Raw genomic sequence first — 27,382 nt, 5'->3', positions numbered from 1 at the left:
CCTTGGAGGCTTTTAAGCAGCGGCTGTTTGGGCATCTGTCATGGATGCTTTAGTTGAGATTCCTGCATTGCAAGGGGTTGGACCAGATGAGTCTCAGGGTGCCTTCCAACTTTTACAGTTCTATAATTCTGTGATAAATAACATACCATTAAACACAATAAAAACCTCACAAACCATAAAATGAAGAAGTACTTTTAGCTGAATTCCCCATATCTGAAGATTATGCCTCCATATAAATAATTTTTAAAATGTACAGTTTTGAAGTTTTTTATGCTGCAGCTCATTGTGTGCATATATGTGTTTGTGAGTCTTTTGTTAAAATCATGATGAATTACAACATTTCCCCCCATTATAACTGTTTGAAAAGCTGGTGGCTATCGCCATGATTTTCTGTAGTACAATATACGATTTACAGTAATCTCATATTAGTTTTATTCTGTGATTAAACTGCAACCATTATACCTGGCATTAATGCTATTCAGTGATGAATTCTGCTTAACTTCTACAGCAGTTGCTTATTCTAAAAAGAAATGCAGATCATTGTTGGTGATAGAAGATAAACTTCATGAAACTCAATTAATTTAGACAACGAAACATGCGTTTGGATAAAAATAATAATACACATTTGAGGATATGGGAAAAGAATGTAGGAGTGCCTCCTAACCAAGCAATCACATGGGCATTGTTTGTGAGGGTTTTTATTTAAAGCTGGGTTTGTATAGTTCTGAGCACACAGATGTTCCTCTTGGCGTTCTTACAGTATTAGCCAGTATAGAGATTTTAGTAGCATAGAATGTGAGTCTCTTTGTTGAAGACAAAGTGCTGCCTGTGGTGGGAACTGCTGCAGAGTTGGGAATGCAGTGTAATGTATTGTTTTAGTTTTCTGACTTTCCCCCCACTCTAGTGGAGACTGTACATTTAAAGTAGTTTTGTGAGCAGTGGATTGTTTCATCCAAGCCTAGCTAATAACATACTCCTCCAGCAGACAGTCTTACGAGGTATGCTTCACATAGTTAGCATAGTCATGTGGCTTGCTTCAATTCTAGGTATCAATGCCGCTTCTGTGCGTTTCAAGATTTAACAACATGAATTACAGGAGTTTTGACCCTAGAGGTGGAATAGAATCTCTTCTTGAAAAATAATAAAAAAGAGCCACACAATAAACATCTATCTTTGTAACTGTGTAGGCTACCACTTCCCAGAGGCTTGGACTAAGTATCCACAAAATTAGAAAAGGACAAAAGATCTTGGGGGTACACCCAGTAGTGCTTCAGTCAACAGCAGTTTACATAACAAATCTTTCTCTGTTCCTCTGAAGTTACCTGTACCCTCTCCAGAAAGTTGGATAGAGGACCTACCAGACAACTGTGGGTTTTGTTTTACAGGGCTGTAGTGGAAGGAGAAACTAGGAGCTTTGTTTGTGTGGTGCAAGATTCCTCCCACCTCGCATGAAGCCCTGCAAAATGCAGCTCACAATGTTCACTAGGTCTTCAGGCCCTTGGGAAAGCTTTTCGGGGGGGGGTGAGAAGGGGCAAGATTGCTTGCATGAGCTGCCTTCTGCACATGCAACATTGGATGTAACCACGAATCCCAATTTTAAATCCAATGTAAGAAAGCTTAAAACCTCAAACTTTGAAACTGCCAACCTGCTGGATTCACCATTGTCGCTGAAAAAGATGAAATAGGAAGGACTTAACAGTGTTTAGGAGTGTGTGTGGCAGAAATGCATCTTGCTTAATACAGTACAGGAATGTGCAGTCTTACGTATTTGGACCATAACAATTTTTGGGTTGTGTGGGTCAAAAATAGCTCTTGATTTGAACCTAGAAGACAAGATAAATAGGGAACCAATGCAAATGTTGACAGACTATTGTTGTATGCTCCTGGTAGCCCAGCTTCCTGTATCAGGAAAGTAGTCTGTTGTAACCTGAGCCTCTGGGAGCACCAACATAGCTCTGAACTTACATGACCAAAGGAAGCTGAGCCATATCATTGGTGGGAGTCCCTATCATCACTATGCTCCCTTGTGTGAGACCTGATTCTGTTGAAATTCAAGTGTGAGAGATGCTGAGGAACAAACCCATTCATTTGCTGAAATTTCAGCTTAACAGCAGCCTTGAACTACACTGCAGAATACAGACTCCTCTTGTCAGTTCTGTACCTCAGATAGCATGTCATTCTTTTTCTTTTCAAGGTGCAAACCACTGCAGTAATCATTACGCTCCCTCAGAATGCGACTTTTAAGAACAGACAATCCACGGACTTGGCTAATGAAATACAGTAGCTAGTTACATTAAAAAAAAAGAAAACAGCATGAAATTCGAAAACATTTGTAAAACGGCAGCTTGATGTCTTGTTGTCTTACATTCTTATTGTGAAGTTGTGCTTTATTTACTAATCTCAAGGTACTTACAATAAGATATACAATAAAACAACTAAAAATAGGTTTAAAAACAGTTTGAATGAACACACAAAGCAACTTGCATTGCTTTTCATCCAACTGAAATATTATTACATTCAGAGTGGTAACAAATAAAATGTTTCCCACATCATTATTGTTAAACAGTAATGAGAGGCAAAACATACCCTTGGATTCAGTGAAATATTTTCAAGTTTCACAGATCTTACACTGGGAAAGGTTTGCATATTGTTACATATCTGCTTGCGCACACTGGCTGCTATGGGGAGAATTATGGTTTGGCCCATCATTTTTTAGCATTTTGCAACTTCACCCTCCAGAACCAGAAGATAATATGGGGTACACAAAGATGTCTTGATGTAAGCTGGCTATTGTGACATTTAGGGGCTCTTGGCATGTGTGTGTGCTTGCTTGCTTGCTTGCTTCTGTCTTTTTGCTATTCAAGCCCTGATGCTTGACAAGAGGCACTCAAAAAGTATGTAAACCTTATGGTACTGGAAACATATGGCTGGGAGAGCAAGGAAGAGTTATTTTGATGTTATGCATAGATGTGCAGGTACTTCAGACAGTCTGAAGGAAAGAGACAGTTATCTCCTGTCACTGTCCTTTTGAGATGGCGTTTCATCTCAAATTAGGTGATAAATTCTATAATGCTGCCTTGAAAGGTGACTGGCATTAACTGTTTCTTTATGACATAATCACATGCGATACAAGTTTTGCGATGACAGGAGTTACTTTTCCAGAGTTTCAGTTGTCAAATTCTTCTGCGTTTTGCCACAATGAAAAGGTTACAGATTTCATCTTTGATTTGAAAGGAAATGTATATAAGTCCCAGAGGGAGGCAAATATGCCTTAAAAAAGAAGAGAAAGGTGATTCCCCGCCCCCATCCCCTGGAAAAAAATCTCTCTAGATGCAACATTCTACAGCACACAACTTTTTCAATGGGCAGCAGCAACAGTATACAGATTATTGTTGAAATTTTTTTTATTAAAAGAGAGTTTGCAGCCTAGAATGCTTTACTTATGTATTTTAAAAATAAATTTATTTTTTATTGATATTAGTCATACTCTCAGAACAATTGAAATCAATTGTCTTAGGAAGATTGGTTTTAGTGGATCTACTCTTGAGTAAGATTTTGTTTGCTATCACCCTATGCCAGGGAAGGGAAACCTCTGGTCCGTGGGCAAAATGTTCAACCAGCCACCCCACTACCTGTCATCATATGGCATCAGGTGTGAGACAGGTTAAAGTTGCAGCAGCAGGTGTGCATTCCTGATTGTTTCTTCACATCAGGGCTTACATTCAGTGCTATTTAAATCTGGTGCTGAGTCTAAGGACAGCTAAGATTGGTTCCACTCAGGAGCTCCTGGCTGAAGTCAATCCCTACTGAAAGCTTTTTAAATATAGCACCCAAGGCTCTTCTGCTTTCTGGTGGGCACAGATTCACCTGATGCCATATGGTGTCAAGTTAGTGTGGATCTGCCAACCTGTCAAAAGTGACCTACTGCAGAAGCCATGCAGATTTTTCTTTCATACGGCTTGTTCTTTTATACAGTTAGTTCTTTTAGTTTTGATGTTTTCAACAGTGTGCCTGTTTTATAGCACTTAGATTAGCAAATCTGTAATTTTCTGAATCCCACATGGGCCTTTCTTTTTTAAATGGTATTATTTTGTCCAGTACTTTGGGAGGGAGATTGGCTTCGTGTACATTTGAATGAAAATGATGTGTATAATGCAAACCCACCCCCTTTCTACCATACAAAAAGCTGTTCCTAGAAAATAAACAATTCTGCAATAATAATTATTTATTCTTAGCTGTCCTAAAAATCAGAATATCTCATCACAGGAAATCCGACTAAAGTGTGTTCTGTTGCATGCCTGGCTGTTTATCTGGATTGGGGAGAGAGACCAAAACATCCTGTGATAGCACTCATCTTGACTTGTATTTTGAATTTTCCTGAACCAGTGTGGCACTCTCCAGATGTTGGGAACTTCATCTCCCATCATCACCGACTATTAGCCATGCGGGATGGAGCTGCTCAATAGTATAGCCCACAATGTGTAGAGAGCGATACATAGGCTACCCCTACACTGGAGACTCCATTGTGGCCTGCTTATGACAGTTGTTTTAGGCTTTGAATACTACGTTATAAATTCAGCTGTACTGTATAACTGTATTGGAAGCCCTGATGATCGGCAAAACAAAGCAAAAATTTTATAGTGGCTTGGCTTGCAACAGTAACTAACAACTAGTTCTTCCAACTAGTTGTAGTGAGAGTTCTCTCACTAATTAGGTCCATTCCTAATTTCAAGGCTATGGTGGGTGTTAGTGGGATGAGGTGTATATAATAGCCAGGAAGCTCCAGTTATAAAGAAGTACCAGTAAGTTTTTTTTCTAGCATGAGTCCATACTGAAACAGATGATGGGTCTTTTCGCTTTAGTGTGCTTTACATTCATCATGTCAAAGCCTTAGCACAGAGAATTCCTTCTAAGAAAGCAAAGCAATTTCTAGAGAAAATTGGCACATGTTAAGGAATGCCTATAGCGGGAAATGTAAAAAAAATAAAATAAAAATCTCCAAGTGAAAAGCTTTCAAATCACCTCCTCATGCAGAATTGCAAAATCAGATTTAATTGCTCTCTTTCTATCCTGTTCAGACAAGCAGGCTCCTTTGGGTGCATAGTAAATGAGAGTCTTCAAGGCAAAAACTAATATTTGTTTGGCTCCGGCTATCGCAAAAAAATTAAGCGAGGGAAAGTGCAACTGGAAGTCAGAACTGAACTTTTCACATGCTATACCTTATTTGCCATTTCAATCTTTTAATGATGAGATTTCTCCTTTCTTGTAACCATAGAGGAACTTGGTGGTGGCAGAACCTAGGATAACAATAGAATGTTTCCAGATATAGCTTGCATTGACTGATCAAAATATCAGGGGTCTGCAAACTTTTTCAGCAGGGGGCCAGTCCACTGTCCCTCAGACCATGTGGGGAGCTGGACTATATTTGGTTGGGGGAGAACAAATTCCTATACCCCACAAATAACCCAGAGATGCATTTTAAATAAAAGTACACATTCTACTCCTGTAAAAACACACTGATTCCCTGACAATTCGTGGGCCGGATTTAGAAGGTGATTGGGCCGGATCTGGCCCCCGGGTCTTAGTTTGCCTACCCATGCAATATAGCCTTCAGTTAAATGGCTCCTTGTTATTGTTACCAGTGCTACAAGGTGACCAGGAAGGAGACGGTGAGGTACTGCCGCAGTCAGGAGAGAGATGCACACACACAAAAGCCAGACTTAAGTTAAAAGGAAACTCTTGAAATTGGATATTTTCTCCATAGTTCCCCCCTCTCTCAAACCACCATCAAATCACAGATCTCATGTCTCCATTGACTGAACCCTAAAATTATGGCGCTGGTACTTTCTAGTGCTGTCACAACATAAAAACATGAATCAAAAGCATGGATCCTTAAGGACCCTCATAATTTTTAGAAGGGGTCCTCTCAGATTATAGGCCACAGATGTGTTCTGTGATTTGATGTTTGTTTTATTGTCAAACTATATAAAAAACATGAGGCTCCATGAGGATCTGTACCTTGGGTTACAAGCACCACAACAAAATAGCTTTTCATTTGAAGCAGCTTATTGAAGATCACAAAGGAGAAAGTAAAGGTAAAGGGACCCTGACCATTAGGTCCAGTCGTGACAGACTCTGGGGTCACGGCACTCATCTCGCTTTATTGGCCAAGGGAGCCGGCATACAGCTTCCGGGTCATGTGGCCAGCATGACTAAGCCGCTTCCGGTAAACCAGAGCAGTGCACAGAAACGCCGTTTACCTTCCCGCCGGAGCGGTACCTATTTATCTACTTGCACTTTGACGTGCTTTCAAACTGCTAGGTGGGCAGGAGCAGGGACTGAGCAATGGGAGCTCACCCCGTTGCAGGGATTCGAACCGCTGACCTTCTGATCGGCAAGTCCTAGGCTCTGTGGTTTAACCCACAGCACCACCCGCATCCCTATATCTTACAGTAAATGAAAGAATTCAACACAGTCACATTATTGCCAAATTTAAAATGCCGTATTTGAGAAGATGTAAGTACAAACAGTGCTGAACATTTTTTGCTTTTTCTCACCAGGAAATATCAGAAGGGATCCAAAGTCCGGCTGAGACTTACTGACCTTGAACTTTCATCTAGATTCTTGGGAGCCAAAACAGACACAACTTTACTGGAAGCTGATGCAGTACTCTTGGGACTTGTGGAAAGCAAAGAAAATAGACAAAAATAGCAAATGCTATTTCCCCTCCCAAAAACCCTCAATATAGATTCACTCCTGACTACATTTTAGCAAATCTAGTTAGTTGTTTGATTTGTGCAGCACTTTCAGTTTTTTTTTTGTGATGGCTTGGCTAAGCAATAAAGATTTGAATTGAATTAAAACTTTGAAACCATTCTTCTACCTCTGTTGCCTAACTGATGCAAGTGAATATAAATTAAAAAGAAACCATCTTAGCAAATTTGGTTCTGTAATATCTTTTTCCCTTTTGTTGCCTCCATACTATTAATTGTTTATATTAATTCTATTTTGTATTCATATTTAATCCAAGAAAGAGGTATATTTCACCGTGTATGACAAACAGCGACACAAATTCATGACAGATGAAATGTGAAGTTTTCTGATTAAAGTGTGAACCGTTGAATGTCTTAAACTCTGAAGCTTCCAGTGGCAATCAACTGGCTACATTCTGAAGGCCAATGCACACTACCAACCCCAACTACTACTTGACCTCAAACTTGCTGTTTGCACATAGCAGCGGGGATGGAGGGAGGTCAGCAGGAAACTGGTGCAGAAGCGCTTTCCAAATCAGCTGATCTTTCCTTCAGAATAAAAGCTGCCAGTGTAAGCACATTTTATGCACAATATTTTAAATGTAATGTGTATTTTGGCCTCCAAGATAAGTCAAGAAGAAATTGAGTATATGCCACTTTAAAAAAGGAATTATTCAACACTTCCAGCCATTTCAGCAATGTGTGCTAGGTAAGTTCATAATGCATTTGTGTCTCGTATCTTGAATCCCATTATACCTATCTTTCATAGAATTACAACAAGTCTTAACTAGAAGCGTAGCAGAGTACAGTGGTACCTCGGGTTACATACGCTTCAGGTTGCAGACTCCGCTAACCCAGAAATAATACCTTGGGTTCAGAACGTTTCTTCAGGATGAGAACAGAAATCGTGTGGCGGCGGCACGGCAGCAACAGGAGGCCCCCATTAGCTAAAGTGGTGCTTCAGGTTAAGAACAGTTTCAGTTTAAGAACGGACCTCCGGAACAAATTAAGTACATAACCAGAGGTACCCTGTATATAAATTATTTCTTCCACCTGTAAGACCAGACTATTGGAAATGTCCTGTGTAGCTACTCTTGATCTTCTCTTCAGTATTTCTGGTAAGTAAAAGAGTAAACTGGATTTAAGTCCAGGCCAGTTATCAAGGGTAATTCCGACTCTAAAATAAGCTACAGCCATAACACATTTCTCACAGCACGTTCTGGGTAATAAGATGCCTTTAAAAATAACATGCTTGGAATGGAGACATGTTTTAGCATATTCTGCATACCAACCAATAATGAGAGGTTGTTTGTCAGATCGGAAATGCTCTAAGCCAAAGACAACTGATCTCTCATGGTGTTATTTATTAGGAGAGCTTGAACATGAATTCCATATGTTACCCTCCGGTTAAAAAACAAAGAGATGGACAATACATTTTCAGGAACCAACAAGTGTCACCAGCAAACATTGGGGGAAGGGAGCGGCAACCAGAAATACTTTTATGTCCCTGCTTCTTTTATATTCCATACAAAATATGACATCCGTACTTCTTTGGTATGAGCTTTTGGTATTGCTAGGAATTATCATCCTTCTTGGCTTATCTGTGAGCTGTTTAGTTAAACACCAAATGCTGGGTCAGATTCAGCCAGCAAGTACTGCTAGCAGAAGTCCACACAAGGACTTCTGCTAGCACAACAGGGCGTTTCCTCCCCCTGTGCCCCCCTGAAATTGGCTCAGAATCCCCCCCCCCAGAGTAGTGCATGGGGGAAAGGGGGCGTTCCATCTGGCAAGTTGAAATGCTTGTGCTGACAGAATGATTGTCGCTGTGTTACATTGAATTCCTCCCCCTAATACTGTAATTTTAGTTATCTTCAATTGTACATTAAATTAAAATTAATTATTTTGGATGTAGGCCAGCTAACCTTTACTCAGATGCAGAACTGCCCAATTAAAGCAGGGTTCCGATGTTTTAATAAAATTAAACGAAACCTTGCTCCACCTCAGCCTTGCCCCCAGGTCTGGCAAAATGTTGTATGTTACAGTGTGTTTCTTTAGAAATTATGCAAGTCTAGAATATTATTAACTGGTGAGCTGACCATACTCTACAGCTATACTGCTTCCCAGACTGTTTCCAGGCCCAAATTAAACTGTTGGCATTAAACTTTAAAACTCAAAGCACTTAGGACCTGGTTACCTGAAAGACTGTCTTCTCCTATACAGTGAGGGGGAAAGTATTTGATCCCCTGCTAAATTTGCCCATTTGCCCTCTGACGAAGAAATGACCAGTCCATAATTTTAATGGTAGGTTTATTGTAGCTGTGAGAGCCAGAATAACAACAGGAAAACTCCCAGAAACCCAGAAGACAAAAGTCAGAATTGATGTGCATTATAATGAGTGAAATAAGTATTTGATCCCGTATCAACCAGCCAGATGTCAGGCTACCTGGTACAGGGGTCAGCAAACTTTTTCAGCAGGGGGCTGGTCCACTGTCCCTCAGACCTTGTGGGGGGCCGGACTATATTTGGGGAGGGGTATGAACAAATTCCTATGCCCCACAAATCACCCAGAGATGCATTTTAAATAAAATCACACATTCTACTCATGTAAAGTAGTAGTCCCCCCGTTATGATAGTCCCCCCGTTATGAAATAGCATTACCAGAGAGGTTTGCCTGGTAATATTTTTTTATGGTCTTTCTGGTACCAAGTGAACATCCAGGCCTTTAAAATAACTTATGTTTTACGACCAGGTCCTTAAAATCTGTGTTTTGTATGCGTTTTTCATTTTAACAGTTGTCATTTTAATTGTTGTATTGTTTTGTGAGCCACCTCAGAGAACTTTAACAGTATCACTAGCAAGTCCACAATCGCATTTCATTATTTTACACACCCTTCCCACTTCAAGAACATGGCTATGTCTGTGGTTGCTCATTTATGACTGCTCAGCATCAAATCAGTGGGAAACATATTTCTCCAACAATTATACCCTGCTTAATAAAGTTCTTTGGATTGAGAATATGTAGAGACTCTTGTGGCCTGTCAGTCACAATCCAATATGCATTTCCCCCCCTGAGAACTATGAGATATTATTGGTTATGCAAATTGAATTATGAAACTTACCTATACTGCTCTGGGTTAATCAGTGTAACCACATGTTCAAACAGACTCTGCAAAGTACACCCAGAACTTTGGTAGACTACTGTGTCCTGAATGAAGTTGCATAAGACATAATGCCAGTGGCTAAAACTGTGCTTATTAAATGAATTGGAGCAAATTTTCATATGTTGTGGTTAGTGAGGTAGGTTGGTTGAGTACTAGGAGCTAGCATAGACAGACAAAAGTATCCATGGCTTCAGCATCACCAACACACACACAAACACCCTGCCACATTGTTCTGTTTACCATCTAGTGCAGGGGTCAGCAAACTTTTTCAGCAGGGGGCCGGTCCACTGTCCCTCAGACCTTGGGGGGGGGGGCAGACTATATTTTGAAAAAAGAAAATGAATGAATTCCTATGCCCCACAAATAACCCATAAATAAAAGGACACATTCATGTAAAAACACGTTAATTCCTGGACTGTCCGCAGGCCAGATTTAGAAGACAATTGGGCCGGATCTGGCCCCTGGACCTTAGTTTGCCTACCCATGATCTAGCCCGATGAGTTATGTAGAACTTGATAAAAGGCCATGTATTTTGTGATAAGGAATTACAGTGGTACCTCGGGTTAAGAACTTAATTCGTTCCGGAGGTCTGTTCTGAACCTGAAGTACCACTTTAGCTAATGGGGCCTCCCGCTGCCGCCACGCCACTGGAGCACGATTTCTGTTCTCATCCTGAAGCAAAGTTCTTAACCCGATGTACTATTTCTGGGTTAGCAGAGTCTGTAACCTGAAGCGTCTGTAACCTGAAGTGTATGTAACCCGAGGTACCACTGTACACAGTTATCTAGTGCACTGAAGTAATAATAATATTTTTTTTATTTGTACCCTGCCCATCTGACTGGGTTGCCCCAGACACTCTGGGTGGCTTCCAGCCTATATAAAAACATAATGAAACATTACACAAATAAACTTCCAGTTGGTCTGCACTCTGCAGCCTTCCTGGGCACCTGCATGTCTTGAAAACCCCACAATATCCTTGGCTGAGCTACTCTGTGAGTACAGAAGGCAGGGATGCTAACTAGCTTGTGCCTGTATGCCGTTTGTCGTGGTGGTTTTTAAGTGAGCTGTTCACTTTAAATAAATTAGGGCAGAAAACTTAAAAAGAAAGAAAGATGGAGGGAGTTCCCTTTAGAAACAAAATGGGCATGCACACCAGTCTTAGGTGCTTGGTATCCACCTACAACTTCCCACATCAGTTAAAATTCAGGGAAGGCTGTCATGAGGTAATTCTATCCATAGGGCTTTCAGTGAACAGGAGGCACACGCAGCTTGGGAGGCTGCAAAAATATTTAACTGGAACAAAAAAACAAGCACACTATCCACAGGCACCTTACAAAGATAAATTCTATGCCATGAACGTATACCAAAATTCTAAAGTGTCCTGTGAAAGGTGGAAAACTGAAAGCCTCTTTTGCAGATGTAGAAAACTTTTGAGTTTTCTAGGCAGAAAGAACCAGCTGCACAAACACAAGATGGAGGACACCTGGCTTGTACATGTGGAACAGATCTAGGGGTCTTTGTGGACCGCAAGCTTAACATGAGTCAACAGTGTGATGCAGCAGCAAAAAAAGCTAATGCTATTCTAGGCTTTATTAACAGAAGTATAGTGTCCTAGGGAAGGAATAGTTCTGCCTTGCTCAGACACACCAGGAGTCCTGTGTCCAGTTCTGGGCACCACAATATAAGAAGGATGTTGGCAAGCTGGAACATGTGCAGAGGAGGGCAACCAAGATAATCAAGGGTCTAGAAACCAAACCTTATGAGGAACGGTTGAAGGAGTTGGGAATGTTTATGCTGGAAAAGAGAAGACTGAGAGGAAATATGATAGCCATCTTTAAATATCTAAAGGGCGGTCACATGGAAGATAGAGCAAGCTTGTTTTCTCCTGCTCTGGCGGGTAGGACTCGAACCAATGGCTTCAAGGAGAAAGGAGATTCCGACTAAACATCAGGAAGAACTTTCTGACAATAACAGTTGTTCGACAGTGGAACGGACTCCTTCTAGAGGTTGTCGACTCTCCTTCCTTGGAGGTTTTTAAGCAGAAGTTGGCTGGGCATCTGTCATGGATGCTTTAGCTGAGATTCCTGCATTGCAGAGGGTTGGACTAAATGACTCTTGGGATCCCCTCCAACTCTACAATTCTATGATTCTGAGTAGTTGGGGGATGAGGTTTCTGTTGAATGGTCACTTTAAAATGTGAAGGTTCATTATTGCTTCACAAGTTGTGTATGTCTTTAAGGGCCAGGGCCAAGGCAAATAACGAGACCCAGTCTTACAGCTGTGAAACATAGCAGGTGCTGCTAGGTTGTGTTAATCAAGCTGTGTCAGCAACTGAGTATAGTACATAAGGAGCAGCACCTAGGTCTCCCATTACCCTGGGGGATGGGTTGGTGGTTGGGTCATGTTTGCTCTTATCTTTAGTGTAAAAGGAGTTTTTGTTATTAAAACCTTGTTTAAGTTATTTTTGAGTCCCTTTTTAATGCATGGTCTCCCCAGCAAGCTCTCTGCTACTAAACTCCAAATAACCAACAGTTTCAGCACAAAGTCCCACTAAACAGTACTGCTTCCTAGGTGACCTTGGGCCAGCCATTACCTCTGAGGCTAGCCTACTTCACAAGGGTAGCTCTGAAGATGAAATGGGAAAGGTAGAGAAGCAGAGGCGTAGCTGGGGGGCGGCAGGGGGCACAGGGAGCCACACATCTCTCCTAGGAGTGACGTGGTGGCTTGGGCACCTGCAGGCTCCGCGCCACCCCAGGTTCCTGAGCAGCTAGCTCCGCTGCTGAAGAGCTGCTTGGAGGAATATTTATTACAGCAATGAGACCAGTAGTGAAAAGCATGCTGGTGCCTTGCGTAGCCCCATGAACCCTGGGTTGGGAGGCGTGCTAGGAGATCAAGATCTGTGTGTGTCCCCCCGTTTTGCCAAACAAAGCAAGCTGCCTGGCTTTGGGGCAAAGCAAGCGTGAGCTGTGAAAGAGCAGCGGCTGCCTGGAATCTCTCTTTGCTGTGCTCTTTGCCCCTTGGGCTGCAGCTTCCCTGCACACGCTGGATCACAGGGGAGCTGAAGTTTCATTTACCGACTGAGCAGCTTTGAAAAAAAAAGCCCCTGTTCCCAATTAGTGTTGCAAGTTGTCCAGATCAATGGCGGGTTAAACTGAGCTGCCCACTCAAGTGGGGGCGTAGCGTGCAATAAAAGGAGAGGAAAGAGCCGGGTGCGTGGGTGGGGGTGGGGGACGCTTGCATCTCTTTCAAGGGACTGGATTCTTTCAAGCGAGCTGGATTCTTGTGTGAAAAACAACTGCCACAATACTTAAGTTGTAACCTTCTCACCCCTGACGGCATGGGAAAGTGTACTTCTCAGCTGTCAGTGAGGAGAGAGGCCGCTGTAGTCATGAGAAATTTTGATAAAAAATGCAGCTTCAAGCTTGCCCTCCTCTTTTGCACATGTCATCGTGCCTATCAAACGGCTTAATTGGAAAATTAGTCGTGCTTTTCATTTAGAGCCCTGAAAGTTCAAGTGCCAATAATTTCTCAGAAGCCTTTTTTTTGTTTTTGTTTTATTTACTAAGAACATATTCATTGAGGGACACTGGAGAAAGACCTACTACAACAGAAAAACCAAATGTCCAGCACCTTTGTTCCTGATCCATCTTTTTTTGTTGCTAACATAATAAAAAATTCATTTTACACACGTGATTCCTAGGTCCTTTCGTTTTTACCATAATGGTTTAAAATGTAGTGATTTATAGGCTACCCAGTGTTCGGGGAACATGATTAAACGAACAGTAATTTTTTTTCTTAAAAGAATGAGTGGAAATATCATATTCTCTGTTACTATGATATTATGGAACAAAAGATTGCTCTTAAAATAGGTGGTATCTTGGAACCCATTTGTAACCACATTTTAATCCATCAGTATTTTTTGCACCTGTGAAAATAAACTTGAAAGTCACAATGGGATTTTTGAGACTTACGGACTCAAAATACATTTTCAAGATATTTCAAACATGAACACGTTAGGTCTTTTCCCAGAAAAAGTTAATACTTAAAATAATCAGTGACGGACTCACTCCCCACTAACATCCCACCCAACATTTCCAAACCCTTTACTAAGGCCCCTGGCTTAGCGCTACACCTGCTTACTGCACATTACTTCTAGGGCTTCCCTAGATCAAGGGTCCACAGCTGTTGCTAGCACATTAAGATGTGTGTGCTGCTCCCTGCTGCTCTCGCAGCCCCATTAGGCAAGGGCATGGAACTTCAAACCAGCAAGGAAAAGAGTTTCCGTTGCCACCATCTTGGGGCCCATCTCCCACATGAACCCAGAAGCCCCTTGGATTGCTTTGAATGTTACAAAGAACACTGGGAGGTGGAGGGATGGGGGAGTGTGTCTACTGTGCAGCGTAACACTAAATTATGTAATCATATAAAACTGTCCTGAATCCATCTGCTGCGCCTGGAGACATGAGATCTGTGCATCGTAAGACCCAAGTCACAACTCTAAAGTGGTAAATTAATGTAAGTTAATCGTAACTGGGTAACTGTGTTTTTTGTAATCTTTTAAATTGTCTGTTGCTGCTTCAGATTTTGGATACCGCTTACAGATACGTTAAGCGGTCAAGAAATTAAATAATCCATCAAAATAAATATCAGCAGGAATGCATAAAATTGTGCTATAAAGGCTTCTTTGTTTGACAAGTTGCTCGAACTGAAGTGTCTGCGACTGGCCTTCAATCAGCTCCTAAGATGATCTGCTCTGACTGGGTTGCATAACAGCAGTACACCTTTCTGGCCATTATGTAGGTGTTGCCACAGCGCATCAAAGATCAAACCAATTGCTGGGGAACATGAGGAAAAATGTGCTGTTGAGCTCATGTCTTCCCACAGGCAACTGGTTGGCCATTGTGAGAAGAGCATGCTGGGCTGGAGCAGGACTCTTCATTTGTTATTTTATTTTCCCTCTGCCTAAATGCAGACTCAGTGGATCAGGGAGTATGGTACATGAGTCCTATGGGTCAGGTTCCTTGAATGAACCCTTTGCTGAAGAATTACACCAGCCCCAGCCAGCATGGTCATTGGGTGGGGACGGTGAGAGTTGTAGTCCAAAAGAGCTGGAGGGCATTTCATTGGGGGAAGGCTGCCTTACACTCCTATTTCATTCTTGGCCTCACCAGGGCTTGCACCACTGCCAGCTCAGATTGGGGAAACTCTTTATACAAATATGTTTGCACATATCCATGAATTCCCTGCCACCCCATTTGTTCAGCAGTTCCAGATAGGCAGCAGCAGAAATGTCTCCCCATATAAACATCTTCTCTTATCAAATATGATGAGCAATTTCCTGCAACTATCCCTGCCCAGACAAGTGATGGCAATCTTAGATGTGATGGTTATTGCAACAGCTTTGTGAGGACCGCCTGAAAAGCAGTATTTAAGTACTGTACCTTAATTAAATAAGCAACCAAGATTAGTTAACAACGGTGACCTTATGTTTCATCTTGTATAATTTATTGCTTGCTCAATATTGGTGGGCTTTTTGAAAATGTGGAGCACATTTGAAAATGTTCGTTTTACTTTGTGCAAATAACGTTAGCAAGGTATTCTGCAGGCTGCAAATACGTTAGTCTTTTTGAAATTTGGATCGTCCCACTACGATATTATCTTCCTCCCCCCACACTGCTTTGCCCCCTTAGCCAGAAGATGGATATACACAGAGACATGAACACACATCTACAAAACCACAATTCTTCACCCAAATTACATAAGCTTGTGGCACAGATGGGGATTGTCTGCACCCCAGATAATATTTAATTTGAGTGGGGTAAGGCTCTGGTGGGCACACCTCAAATTAGCCATGTGGCGAGCGTTTAACCACAGACGTACCAATTCCCATCTGAGCAGCTGACAGCCCTGCATAATTTATTGCATGCAAATGGTGAGACCTGCCTTTGACGTGAGAATGAGGATCCAATTGCCACAGGATATTCCCTGTAATTGCTAGTTTGCTGTGACAGGGGTAGTACAGGCAGTACTACCGCGAGCGATTAGGGAGCTGTGGGGAGTGTCTCCTCCACCCTCTTTCCCATCAAATATTTTCTCCCCCTTTTTATTATTATTGAACAAGAAGGGCTGAAGGAAGCTCCCATATGGCCCATCCTTCAAGGCAGCCTTTATTCACAATGGAAGCTCAATTAGTCTTGTGGTGTCACTTAATTTCTAGAAACGAAGGATAGTGGGCAGCTAAGTAGGACACAAGATGTGGTGTAGGATAATGATTGCTTGCTTGCTTGCTCTCTATCCTCTCCCCCTCCCCATTATTTATTTTTTGATTTATTTATTTGTCCCCTTAAAGAAAACTTCTCTAGGTGAGTGTTTATGTACACAATGAAAAAACAATAATCAAAAACAACCCAGTCTTGGATTCCCCAGTCTAAAGTCAAACATTAGCCACTGGCTCTCTTGGAAGCAATGCATTCATGAATGCTCCTGGGAGTTAGGTCAGGTGGCCACCTGGCCAACAGAAGACTCTCCCAGCATCCATAGCTCATTCTGCCACCCTTCCAGGCCACCCCTAGCAATGTACCAGATGCCAGTGTAACATATTTGTGATCACACTCATTCACCAATTAACAGCCAGGGGGGAAAGGTGAGGCAGAAAATTTGGTTTAATTGCTTTGTGATCTTTCATAGGAAGCAAAGGAAATTAATTGTGTTCGAATTATTATGGTGCCTTGGACAGGTACTCTACATGGGGAATCCAATTGGGATCCCAAGTATTTTGAGTTCCACTGTGGGAACAAAGCATCTATGCAAACTGAGATCTTGCCACCATCTCCCAGGGGAAAAGGGATGGAAACACACACTAACACGCACGATAGCCTCACATTGTTAACTTGGCCCATTTATGCCCCAGAAACCTTCCATGTTAGCCAGCTCCCATTATGCTGTCCAACCACATTTCCATCTTCATTTGGATGATTGTCATGGCCTGCTGGTTGACAATATATGTAGCTTGTGGATTAAGAGAAGGCTGTTAAGATAATGCATGTTTCCCTATATTGCAGCTGTTCAGGAGGAGGAGTCATCTGGTGGTATTGGGCGGTGGGCTCTTCTGCTTGCTCTTGTGCGCAGAGTGAGGGATGTAGGATATTTGCAAGTCCTACTTGAATTTAACTGCTCCCGTTTCTTGCTTGCATTTGTTTGGGGAGCGTTCATAGCTCAGTGGTACAGCATCTGCCTTGCATGCAGAAGGTCCAAGGTTCAATTCCTGGCATTCTGGGTAGGGCTGGGAGAGATTCTGTCCTGACTAAAACTCTGTAGAGCTGTTCTCAAGTCAGGTTAGTCAATGGTCCAATGTTCTGACACAATATAAGGTAGATTTCTATGTCCTTGAGTAGGGTTGCCATACGTCCGGAATTTCCCAGACATATCCGGAATACTGTAGCTGCAAGCAGTGTCCTCGTGAAAATTGGCAAAATGTCCAGGAAAATCTGGATTTTTGGCAGCCCATGTTGCCAGTGTCATTTCTGCCGATTTCCTTCAGAAATAGCTCAAAAACATCCAATTTCTTTGCAAACAACTTTGGCCCAACAAAGTTTGGCTCAACAACTTTGGCCAAAAGTAAAAAATAAAATTGTCCAGATTTTCACTTTTTGAAATATGGCAACCCTATCCTTTAGGCCCCAGTTGTGGGAGTATTTTGGTTCCTGGTAGTTGTTTCTGGTCCTAAGAAGACAAGTGTTAGCAATATGCACTTTCTACATTGTTGTGATTATTGTGATCCTTGGTAGTCTTTTTCTTTTTTTCTTGCAAGGTGACATTTTATCCGTGTTCTCATTTCTGTGCTGCAAGGTATATAAGGCCAGAGCGATGCAGCCCTGTGCCATACATCTTGATAAGGGACAGCAGATCTGCTATGCCTCTGGTGTCATGTTGTTGTTTAGCCATTTAGTCGTGTCCGACTCTTTGTGACCCCATGGACCAGAGCACGCCAGGCACTCCTGTCTTCCACAGCCTCCTGCAGTTTGGTCAAACTCATGCTGGTAGCCTCGAGAACACTATCCAACCATCTCGTCCTCTGTCGTCCCCTTCTCCTTGTGCCCTCAATCTTTCCCAACATCAGGGTCTTTTCCAGGGAGTCTTCTCTTCTCATGAGGTGGCCAAAGTATTGGAGCCTCAGCTTCAGGATCTGTCCTTCCAGTGATACAATGATTTAATTAGCCGTGGAAGCAGATAGAATTGCATCCACCACTACAACACTGGGCAGGGAGTGGGACAAAGTGGAAGGAATGGAGTGAAGACATTTTGGCTTGTTCATTAACTTCAGTGTTAGTGTTTTCATTCAGGTCAACATAATATTGCAGTATTGCAATTGGCTGGAGAACTGCAATGCAAAATTCGGAGAAGTTTTAATTTTGAAGGATGCCAGTGATTGGGTTTCTGTTGTTTAGGAAAGTGAAAAATCACACACTGAAACAATTTTTACCCATCCCTAGTTGTCAGTAGCCTTTCTCCTGGTTCAAATATAGAACTATGCCAATGTAATTTCCCCACCCCTTCACTCTCACACACCTGCATAGCATGATGCTCTACCATTCTGAAGGAGGGTGGTAAGAGCAATCTCATAATGGCCAGTAAGAATAGGTTCGCTATCTCACAGCAAGTATGGGGAACATCTGGCACCCAGATGTTGTCTGGGTGCCAGACAACTCCTAACTCCAACCAGCCCAGTGGTTAGGGAGGATGGGAGTTGTAGTCCAACAACATATGGAGGGCCACAAAGTTCCTCATCTCTGTGTTAAAACATGAATTGGTAGCACCACTATTAGCATTTGGTCTGCAGTTAGGCTTCGTAGGTCAAATCCAGTATTTTGAGCTGTTCGCAGAAGGTAATACGAAACCTGTGCAAACAGTAAAGGAGAATGTGATTGAATTTATTTTCCTACTGATTCCTTCTCTTTCCTCCACCCCCAACCCAAATCACACACAGTACCTCCACTGTTTACTCAGCTTACTTTTTTTGAGGGACAAAAGCAGCCCACACTAATACAGACCAATAAACCTTTGATACCACATTGCATATTATAGAATAGAAGTTGTGTAGGGGGAGACATGTTAGCCTTCTTCTTCATTTCCCTCCTAGGACCTTCCCCTTCATTACATTGGAATTTTATGAAAGAAAAAGCAAACAGAATTTAGAACTGGTCTTTGTGGGGAGGAAAGGAGTGTCACTTTGATTTACCATTTTGCATAATCTTCAATCACAACTGGTTTTCAGTGCCTTGGTACAGACTGTCCTTGGAGCAAACTTGAGTATGTTATCTGAAAAGGCCTAGATTGGGAGATAAGCATTTAATACTGGCAGATAATCATTGCTGTAGAATACAATGCACAATGTTTGTTTCGCTTCCATTTCCCTGCTGCTCCCTTAAAGATGCCTCTGAATATTTACATGATGCATCTTAATCTTTCATCCTCTGGTTGTTTGTTTAGGCATGCTGATTCCCCTTTCTTCCTTTAACTGATAAAATGTATGCATGTTCCTTGTCATCTTCTTTTCTATTCTTTTTTTTTTTTAAAGAAAAGAAGTGTTGAAGCAAACCAAAATCAGATAGCGGGGCAGTTGAGACGCCTGTTCCCACAGTGTAGAAGCCAATGTGGTACTCCAGATGTTGTTGCAAACAACTCCCATTAACCTAGCTGGAACAGCCAATAGACAGGGAGGATGGAAACAGTAATCCAACAATATCTGTAAAGCACCAGATTGTCTACCCTTCTGACGACAACGAGAATGTACAGATGTTAACTGACATGGCATGTAGAGGAGGGACCAGGATATTGCCCTTTCAGCGTAACATGTGAAGAGTCTAACATTCATATGTAAACAGGCTCTTTCATAAATTATGCCAAAGTATGTGTGTGTGAGTGTATTAACTGTATGTATTAATCTGTGTGTATTGTTGTTGTTTAGTCATGTCCGACTCTTCGTGACCCCATGGACCAGAGCACGCCAGGCACTCCTGTCTTCTACTGCCTCCCGCAGTTTGGTCAAACTCATGCTGGTAGCCTCGAGAACACTATCCAACCATCTCGTCCTCTGTCGTCCCCTTCTCCTTGTGCCCTCCATCTTTCCCAACATCAGGGTCTTTTCCAGGGAGTCTTCTCTTCTCATGAGGTGGCCAAAGTATTGGAGCCTCAGCTGTGTGTATTAACTGTACAAAGTGAAACATTTGTGAAGCTCTGTTAACCTCCTTCTTTCACTTTTCATGAATAAGAATGTCTTCTAAATCTGCAGCTGACAGTTCTCTCTTCTGTAATAGATTTCATTATTAGTAGTATATTCTTCCCAAGTTCCTTCTATTTTGGGGAGTTATGCTTAGGCCAGAGCTTTCCAAACTGTGTGTCATGATACGTTAGTGTGTCAGCTGCAGTGCGTAGGTGTGTTGCACGAATGCACCCCATACTCCTCCCAGGCCTAGAAAGGGTTTGCTAGTAAACCTGAAGTACTGTGTCGCAAAATGATGCATATCTAAAAAGTGTGTCACCAACATGAAAAGTTTGGAAAGCTCTGGCTTAGGTTAATGCTATGTGTGTTTCCTACAAATTACAAAACTGGCCATTGTTTCCACCGTTTATTAATACATTGATATCATTGAAAACTTTAAAAATTGCAGGCTACACAATCATATATTAAAGGGCCATCTTTTGCTGTTATTGTTTTTTAAAGTACTGTAACACAAAATATTTCTGATGCAGAAGACTCAAGCAGTGAATGACCCAGTGCGATGGAAATGTTAATATCTTTTTCTATTACTAGCCTTTGGACAGTGTAAATCAAGCCTTGTCTTCCTCAGAGTCATAGACCAGTAACTGAATAAGTGGCGAAGGGCTTCCTGCATCCAACAGAGTAGTGTGGCCATTTACTTACTGTTCAGATGGATACATTCAACATTATAATATTTATGTCACAGTAAATTAAGGAACCTTTTGTTATGACAGCAATTACTTTAAGTAACATCACGGGAGGGGGGTTTCTAGGGCTAAGGTGAAACTGTGATGCTCCCTAGTTTTTCTTTCTATTGGATGCTATAGGTATGTTGTTTAAGTAATCCTGTTATATTTATAGTACTGACATGTGGGGTTTTTTGTATGTTATTAGATTTTTGTTTTGCTATGATAGTATGAAATGGTTCCTATCCTATGTTATTGTTTTGCTGTCACATGAGAGATGGAGCAAGCTTGTTTTCTCCTGCTCAAACCAATGGCTTCAAGTTACAGGAAAGGAGATTCCAACTAAACATCAGAAATAATTTTCTGACAGTAAGAGCTGTTCGACAGTGGAACGGTCTCCCTTGGGAGGTTGTGGACTCTCCTTCCTTGGAGGTTTTTAAGAAGAGGTTGGGTGGCCATCTGTCCTGAATACTTTAGTTGAGATTCCTGCATTGCATGGACTAGATGGTCCTCAGGGTCTCTTCCAAACTCTACAATTCTATAATTCTATGAAGTTGTTTTTATAGTGTTTGCTTGAAACGCATCCCTGTTTCTTTGTTGTATGCTGCTTTGAGCATGATTTTTGTTTTAACGGGAAAGCAGCATACTATATATATATATATATATATATATATATGCATGTATGAATGAATGACATTTGAATAATACGTATAGGCTTAAGCTCTATTGAAATTATTCTGACACGGTTTACTTTAAATTCAAATGGTTTCAATCAGGCTTCAGTACAACTAGCTTTCTCTTGGTTGGATGAGACCAGAAGCTATGCCCTACTTTCGCATCCATGCAATAGGATGATTGGAAAAGGTACCAAATTCAATGAGCACCCAATAGTGAGTGGAAAGAGCTGGAACTGAGTGTGGAGGGCACACCTAGATCTCCCTTTTCCATTTGGCCCTGCATACGATGTCAGGCTGTGAACAAGTGGGTGTTGCAAAACGGTGCCGCAGGCCAACTTAAATAAAATATTAGGCAGGTCCAGGTACGCCTGCATAACTGATCACATGTCATGGCACAAACACACAATTCCCATCAACTTTGAGGGATGGCCCCCTCAAATATTTTATTGGGGGGGGCTGAAGGGACCTCGGCCCCTAGGAGTTGGCTCCTATGTAGCTGTGTCAAGAGTGGTAATTAAACAATTAAGACCCAGGGGAACATCAACTTTCTGCTCTGTTGCCAGCCTCAATGACTGAAGAAACTGTTGGAGAGGAAGCCATAACTTCCTTAACATGCACCTTAGAAAAAATCACAGCACCCCTAGTCCATAAACACAACATGGGCAGTTTATCACCCCAACAGACTGCACTGCATGGACTGAGATCCCTTGTAATGTAGCAATGCTTGGTGGGTTTCAGCTCTTTTACTTTGCCTCAGCAGACTCTGTGGCCTCATCAGGGACTTGCAACGCACTGGGGTGCACTTCCTGAACCACAGGAAGCTTCACTGGGCATTCCCAAAAATGTTACCGCAGTCCCAAATGACAACCTGGCTTGCTTGTGCCACTGGGTCAGCCCAGTACTGTATGGAGATTTTATCCTACCCCCCTCTTTCTCTGCCTCCTTCCCTCAAGCTGCACTGATTCAGAAGAAGCAAAGAACACTAGTAGTTATTCCTTGATAAACTGTGTCAGCTGCCTTCTTGGAGTTGTTTTGGCTTTAGGTATTTATTTAGGTGCTTTCTTAAGGTATATGACGTAGATCTCGGTTGTTCTGGCAACTCACACAGCCTGTGGCGATGCTTCTTGCTCTGAACTAAGCCAAACAGTAGGGGTGGGGGGAAGGGGGAAGAGAAAGAGGGGGAGGGAAGAATACCCTTTGATAAATAACCTTTCCATATTAAATGCACATCAATCTGACATAAACAATTAGCTGTCAGGTGCTTGGCTTTGCAAGCAGAGGCCAATTTTCAGATTAGTGCTAATTGCAGGGAGGGCTGACACATCAACTGGGAGAGCCAGTAGCTTGCAGTACTGGTAAGAGCAGACTTCAATAGCGAGAGCAAGGGAGGGCTGAGGCTGCCTGTCTCCAGATTGCTGGCAGTATGACTGTAGAGTAAAGTAATGGAGCTGGCAGGGTGGAATCAATTACTGGCCAATGAAGATTTTCCCACAGGTCGGGGCTTGGGAAAAAAAGGACGTTCCTGCTGCCTAGACAGCTGGCATGGACTGTCCAGTGGGAAAGGAGCCGGCAGAACGAGAGAGAGAGAGAGGGACAGTTCTCTGTGATAAAACCAGTGACAGACTATAAATTATGAAAAGGGTACTTGGCAAGAGGATTTAGAGCTCGCTACCTCTCTGTTTTCTCTCCCCCTGCACCCCAGAACCGTTCACAGAGTTATTCACCGACTTGAGCTGGGAAATAAAATGTGTCAGTGGACAAACCCTACATTTATCTCTCTCAGTTCTCTTTAATAGGGTACATGTGTGCTCTGCTTTACAGACCCTTTAAAGCAACATTGTCTTTTGCAAGGCTGCCTTGATGTTGCGCTGAGTAATTATGCAGCATGTTGCTCTTTCGCAGAGCCAGATTAAAGCCCTTGAGACATTTTGCTTGCAGCTCAGTTACATGTATTAAGGACCATTGAAATCAACGGAAGGTATACCCCCCCACACAAAGGCAGAAGGTTGTGGTCTTTGTAACTTCCACATCCCGGTTCTGTACTATCCTGAAATTAACACGGTTCTTTCCCACCTACAGTGGTACCTTGTGTTACGTACCATCCCCCTTACGAATGCTGCGGGTTATGCGCTCCACTAACCTGGAAGTAGATGCCCCTTGTTGCGAACTTTGCCCCAGGATGCGAGCAGAAGTTGCACTCTGGCAGCACGGCAGCAGCAGGAGGTGCCATTAGAGAAAGCGCACCTCATGTTATGAGCAGTTTCCTGCTACGAACGGACCTCCAGAACAGATTAAGTACGTAACACGAGGTACCACTGCAGTGGCGTAGCGTGGGTTGTCAGCACCCGGGGCAAGGCAAGTAATTTGCGCCCCTAACCTGTGGATTTGCGCCCCCTAACCCGTGGATTTGCGCCCCTAACCCCCAGATGTTGTGCCCGGTGCGGCCAGCCCCCCCTGCACCCCCCACGCTACGCCACTGTACCACTGTACTCCTTTATCCTCACATTAACACTGAGAAGGAGCTCAGGCTGCTGGACAGTGACTGGTCCCATCTCACCCAGTGAGCTTCATGGTCGAGTGAAGATTCAAAGCCTGTTTCCCTGAGTTCCAGCCCTAGTTTGGTGCTCTAAACAGCAGCTGCCAATGTATGCTTTCTGGATGTTTTTGCACTACAACTCCTAACATCCTTCTCCATTGGCCATGGTGGCTGTGCCTGGTGGAAGTTGTAGTCCAGCAGCATTCAGAGGGCACCCCACTGACTACTCTTGAAACAATATCAGTGACAAGAAAACTACCTTGCCAGTGTGGTGTCGTGGTTAAGAGCAGTGGACTCGTAATCTGGTGAACTGGCTTCACTTCCCCGCTCCTCCACATTCACCTGCTGGGTGACCTTGGGCCAGTCACACTTCTCTGAAGTCTCTCAGCCCCACTCACCTCACAGAGTGTTTGTTGTGGGGGAGGAAGGGAAAGGAGAATGTTAGCAGCTTTGAGACTCCTTCGGGTAGTGATAAAGCGGGATATCAAATCCAAACTCTTCTTCTTCTTCTTCTACCTGAAATTCATAGTGTTAATTAGTTGTTCTACATATTACATGAGTCATAGAATTGGTAGGAACCACATGGGTCATCTGGTCCAACCCCTTGCAATGCAGGGATCTTTTGTCCAATGTGGGACTCCAACCCACAACCCTGAGATGAAGAGTCTCATGCTCTACCAGCTGAGCTATCCCAGCTTTGCACAAGAATGAGAACAAGGGCAATACCTGGGGAAATTGTCCCACTATCCTAGGAAATCGGATGCCCACTTGGCATCACCCAAAAAGAGAACAAAAGGAGACCCAGATTTGAATAGAATATTTAGAAATATTAAGTTAAATAGAATTACAGACTTAAAACTGAACAGCCCTTCAAACTCTTTCAAATTGAGGACTTTGCTCTGTAAAACAGGACACATGGTCACTCTAAGACAAAATATCTTGTTAAAATGGAGTTTTGATGACCACACCAGCCAACCAGCCAGCCATGGCATTGGGAATACATTAATTGGCACATAAAAGCCAAGTGAAAGAAAATAAAAGTATTCTCATGCAAATAAAGAGGGTATCGCAGTAACAGTCGCATCTGAGATTTGGAGGGGGGGGATCCTTGGTATGTTGTAAAATTAAAATGATTGTGCTTGCAATCCTATCTACTTCAGAACTCACTGGGACTTAATTCTGAGTCTGTGTACATAGGATGGTGCTGTTATTCACTCCTACCCTCTACTTAAAGCAATGACATGAACATATTGTCATTTTTGAAGACTGGAGTCTGAATTCAGTACAAAAAACAACATTGACAAGTCAAGTAGATCGTGGCCCAGTTTAGTTTAGCATAGGGCTGTGGTATTACACATTTGAGTATTTAGGAATAGGCAAACACCTGGATGCATGCACACAGTGATGCACGTGGACCAATAAAAATTGTCCTTCATGTATATTAAACAAGGTTCAAGCCCGCACACTGCACCATTCTTGAGAGCAAAGTGCAGACCGTGCTCATGAGGGGAAGCCATCTGAATAGGGAATGAGAAAATGATGGGCTCAGAAACATTCTTCCCATTTGAGGAAAGAATGTTTTTTTAACCACCACCTGTGATTAGAGCACCTGTTCTCCATGCACCTGTGCAATTGTATTAAGAGTGCTGGGAACCTAATGAATGGGGGGTTCTGTTCAGGGATGCACTGGGGAATCTTTCTTTTTTGCTTTAGTTGTGAAATTTTTAAAAATGGTGCTGAAAATAATAATATTTTAGGCAACTTTTCTTGAAATCCTGACCTCAAAATAATTTAACTTTGGCCTCTTTATTTTTTTAAAGTAGGAATATGCCTGGCAGTTCTGACAGGCCTGAAGTCTAATGAATTTGTTCACGAAGAGACCAATCTGGTGGCACATAAACTGCAACCACAGGAGGCCTCCGATTCAATTAAAATTGTTTCCTCTGGCTTGACTTATTGTATTGATAGAATCTCACACACATGCACCGCTCTGCTGGGATGAGAGTTCTCAGAGTCTGCTTTAAATTTAGGCTAATGGAGCCAAGCAGTGTTTTATGTAAGTGTGTTTACAGGAGGATAGTGACAGAAGGATGCTTATCCTGCTAATATGGAACTGCGATGACAACCCCAGCAGTTGGCACAATCAGTGGCTTTGTGAATGCATTTAATTGGCAAATAAAGGCCTGCAGAAGTGAAATGAATGTATCATCATGCACAGGGGATTAGGTTCACCCTTGTCCTTCACATGACAGATTAATTTGTGCCCGGGTCTTCTCATTCCCATGACTTCCCACCCATATTTTGAGAATCAACGAAGATGCATCAATTTAATTGTGTGATGCTCTAGATCAGGGCTGGGAGACCTGTGACTTTCCAGATTTTGTTGAACTACAGTTCCCATCCTCCCTGACCATTGTCCATGCTGGCTACAGTTGATGGAACTCAAGAGTTGAACACCATTCACAGCTTCTTAAGTCCTGTGTTAGATGTCCTGTGTTGAAAGAGAGAAATAAACGAGGAAGAAATATTTCTCTTGATCATTCTCCTGTTGATATAACGCAGGGAAATCAAAGAGGTGTGATATAAAGCCACCTCTGATTCTAAGCAGATTTGGGCCTGACCAGTTTCTGGATAGAAGATTCCTGGTGAGCCCTATCAGCAGAATGAAAATAAACCAAGAGCCATGCTTTAGGATACTGCATCATCATGCCAGAGCATTTGCACGAAGTTGACAATTATTGCTCTCACCCTTCACAACAGAGTGTTTTGGGGGACTCTGGTTAAATAACCTATATCTGTGCAAATCATCTTTGAAAAGAGGTGGGGAGGGGTGGAAGAGTTGGGGGCTGCTTGCAATGGAGGCATTGTCAGCAGCCAAGTCCTCTGCCCCCCTGGCCAGCCCCCTGGCCCTCCTGAACCACCCCAAGGCACAGCACCCACCCACGCTGACCATGGTGATGGAGGTGGTGAAGACCCTGGACAAGTGCAAGGGAGTCTCTGCCGTGGCCATAAAGTGCTACATCCTGGGCAGCTACCCCAGGGTGGACCTCATCCGCCTGAAGTACACCCTGGCCCAAGGCCTGGAAAGGGGCTCCCCAAAACTCTTCCGCACTGGGTGCCATGGGGAGATTCAAGCTGGGCACAGAGGAAGCCAAGGGAAAGAAGAGCCATGGGGGAAAAAAATCAGATTCAGATGGAAAAACAGCGCCCAAACTGAAGAAAGCAGCCAAGAACCCCAAGTTGAAGGTTCCTGTGGAGAAACCGAGGCAGGGAGCAATCACAGAAGGGGAGAAGAAGGAGGTAGCTCCC

At 42.8% G+C, this 27,382-nt stretch overlaps 1 protein-coding gene across 1 annotated transcript in view; it reads left to right on the top strand.

The window, feature by feature from the left end:
• Window positions 1-6,874, top strand: part of MRPS28 (mitochondrial ribosomal protein S28) — a 32,216-nt gene extending 25,342 nt beyond the window's left edge. Inside the window, exon 3 of the mRNA XM_083623487.1 lies at window positions 6,561-6,874. Within this exon, the coding sequence (XP_083479613.1) occupies window positions 6,561-6,711 (151 nt within the window). The 3' untranslated portion in view covers window positions 6,712-6,874. The remainder of the gene's footprint in view (window positions 1-6,560) is intronic.
• Window positions 6,875-27,382: the final 20,508 nt, after the last annotated feature.

This window comes from Podarcis filfolensis (genome assembly GCF_964270895.1).
Source record: "Podarcis filfolensis genome assembly, chromosome: 7".
Classification (NCBI taxonomy): Eukaryota; Metazoa; Chordata; class Lepidosauria; order Squamata; family Lacertidae; genus Podarcis; species Podarcis filfolensis.
Note: the sequence above shows the minus strand (reverse complement) of the source record. Positions and strands in the feature narration are given on the sequence as shown.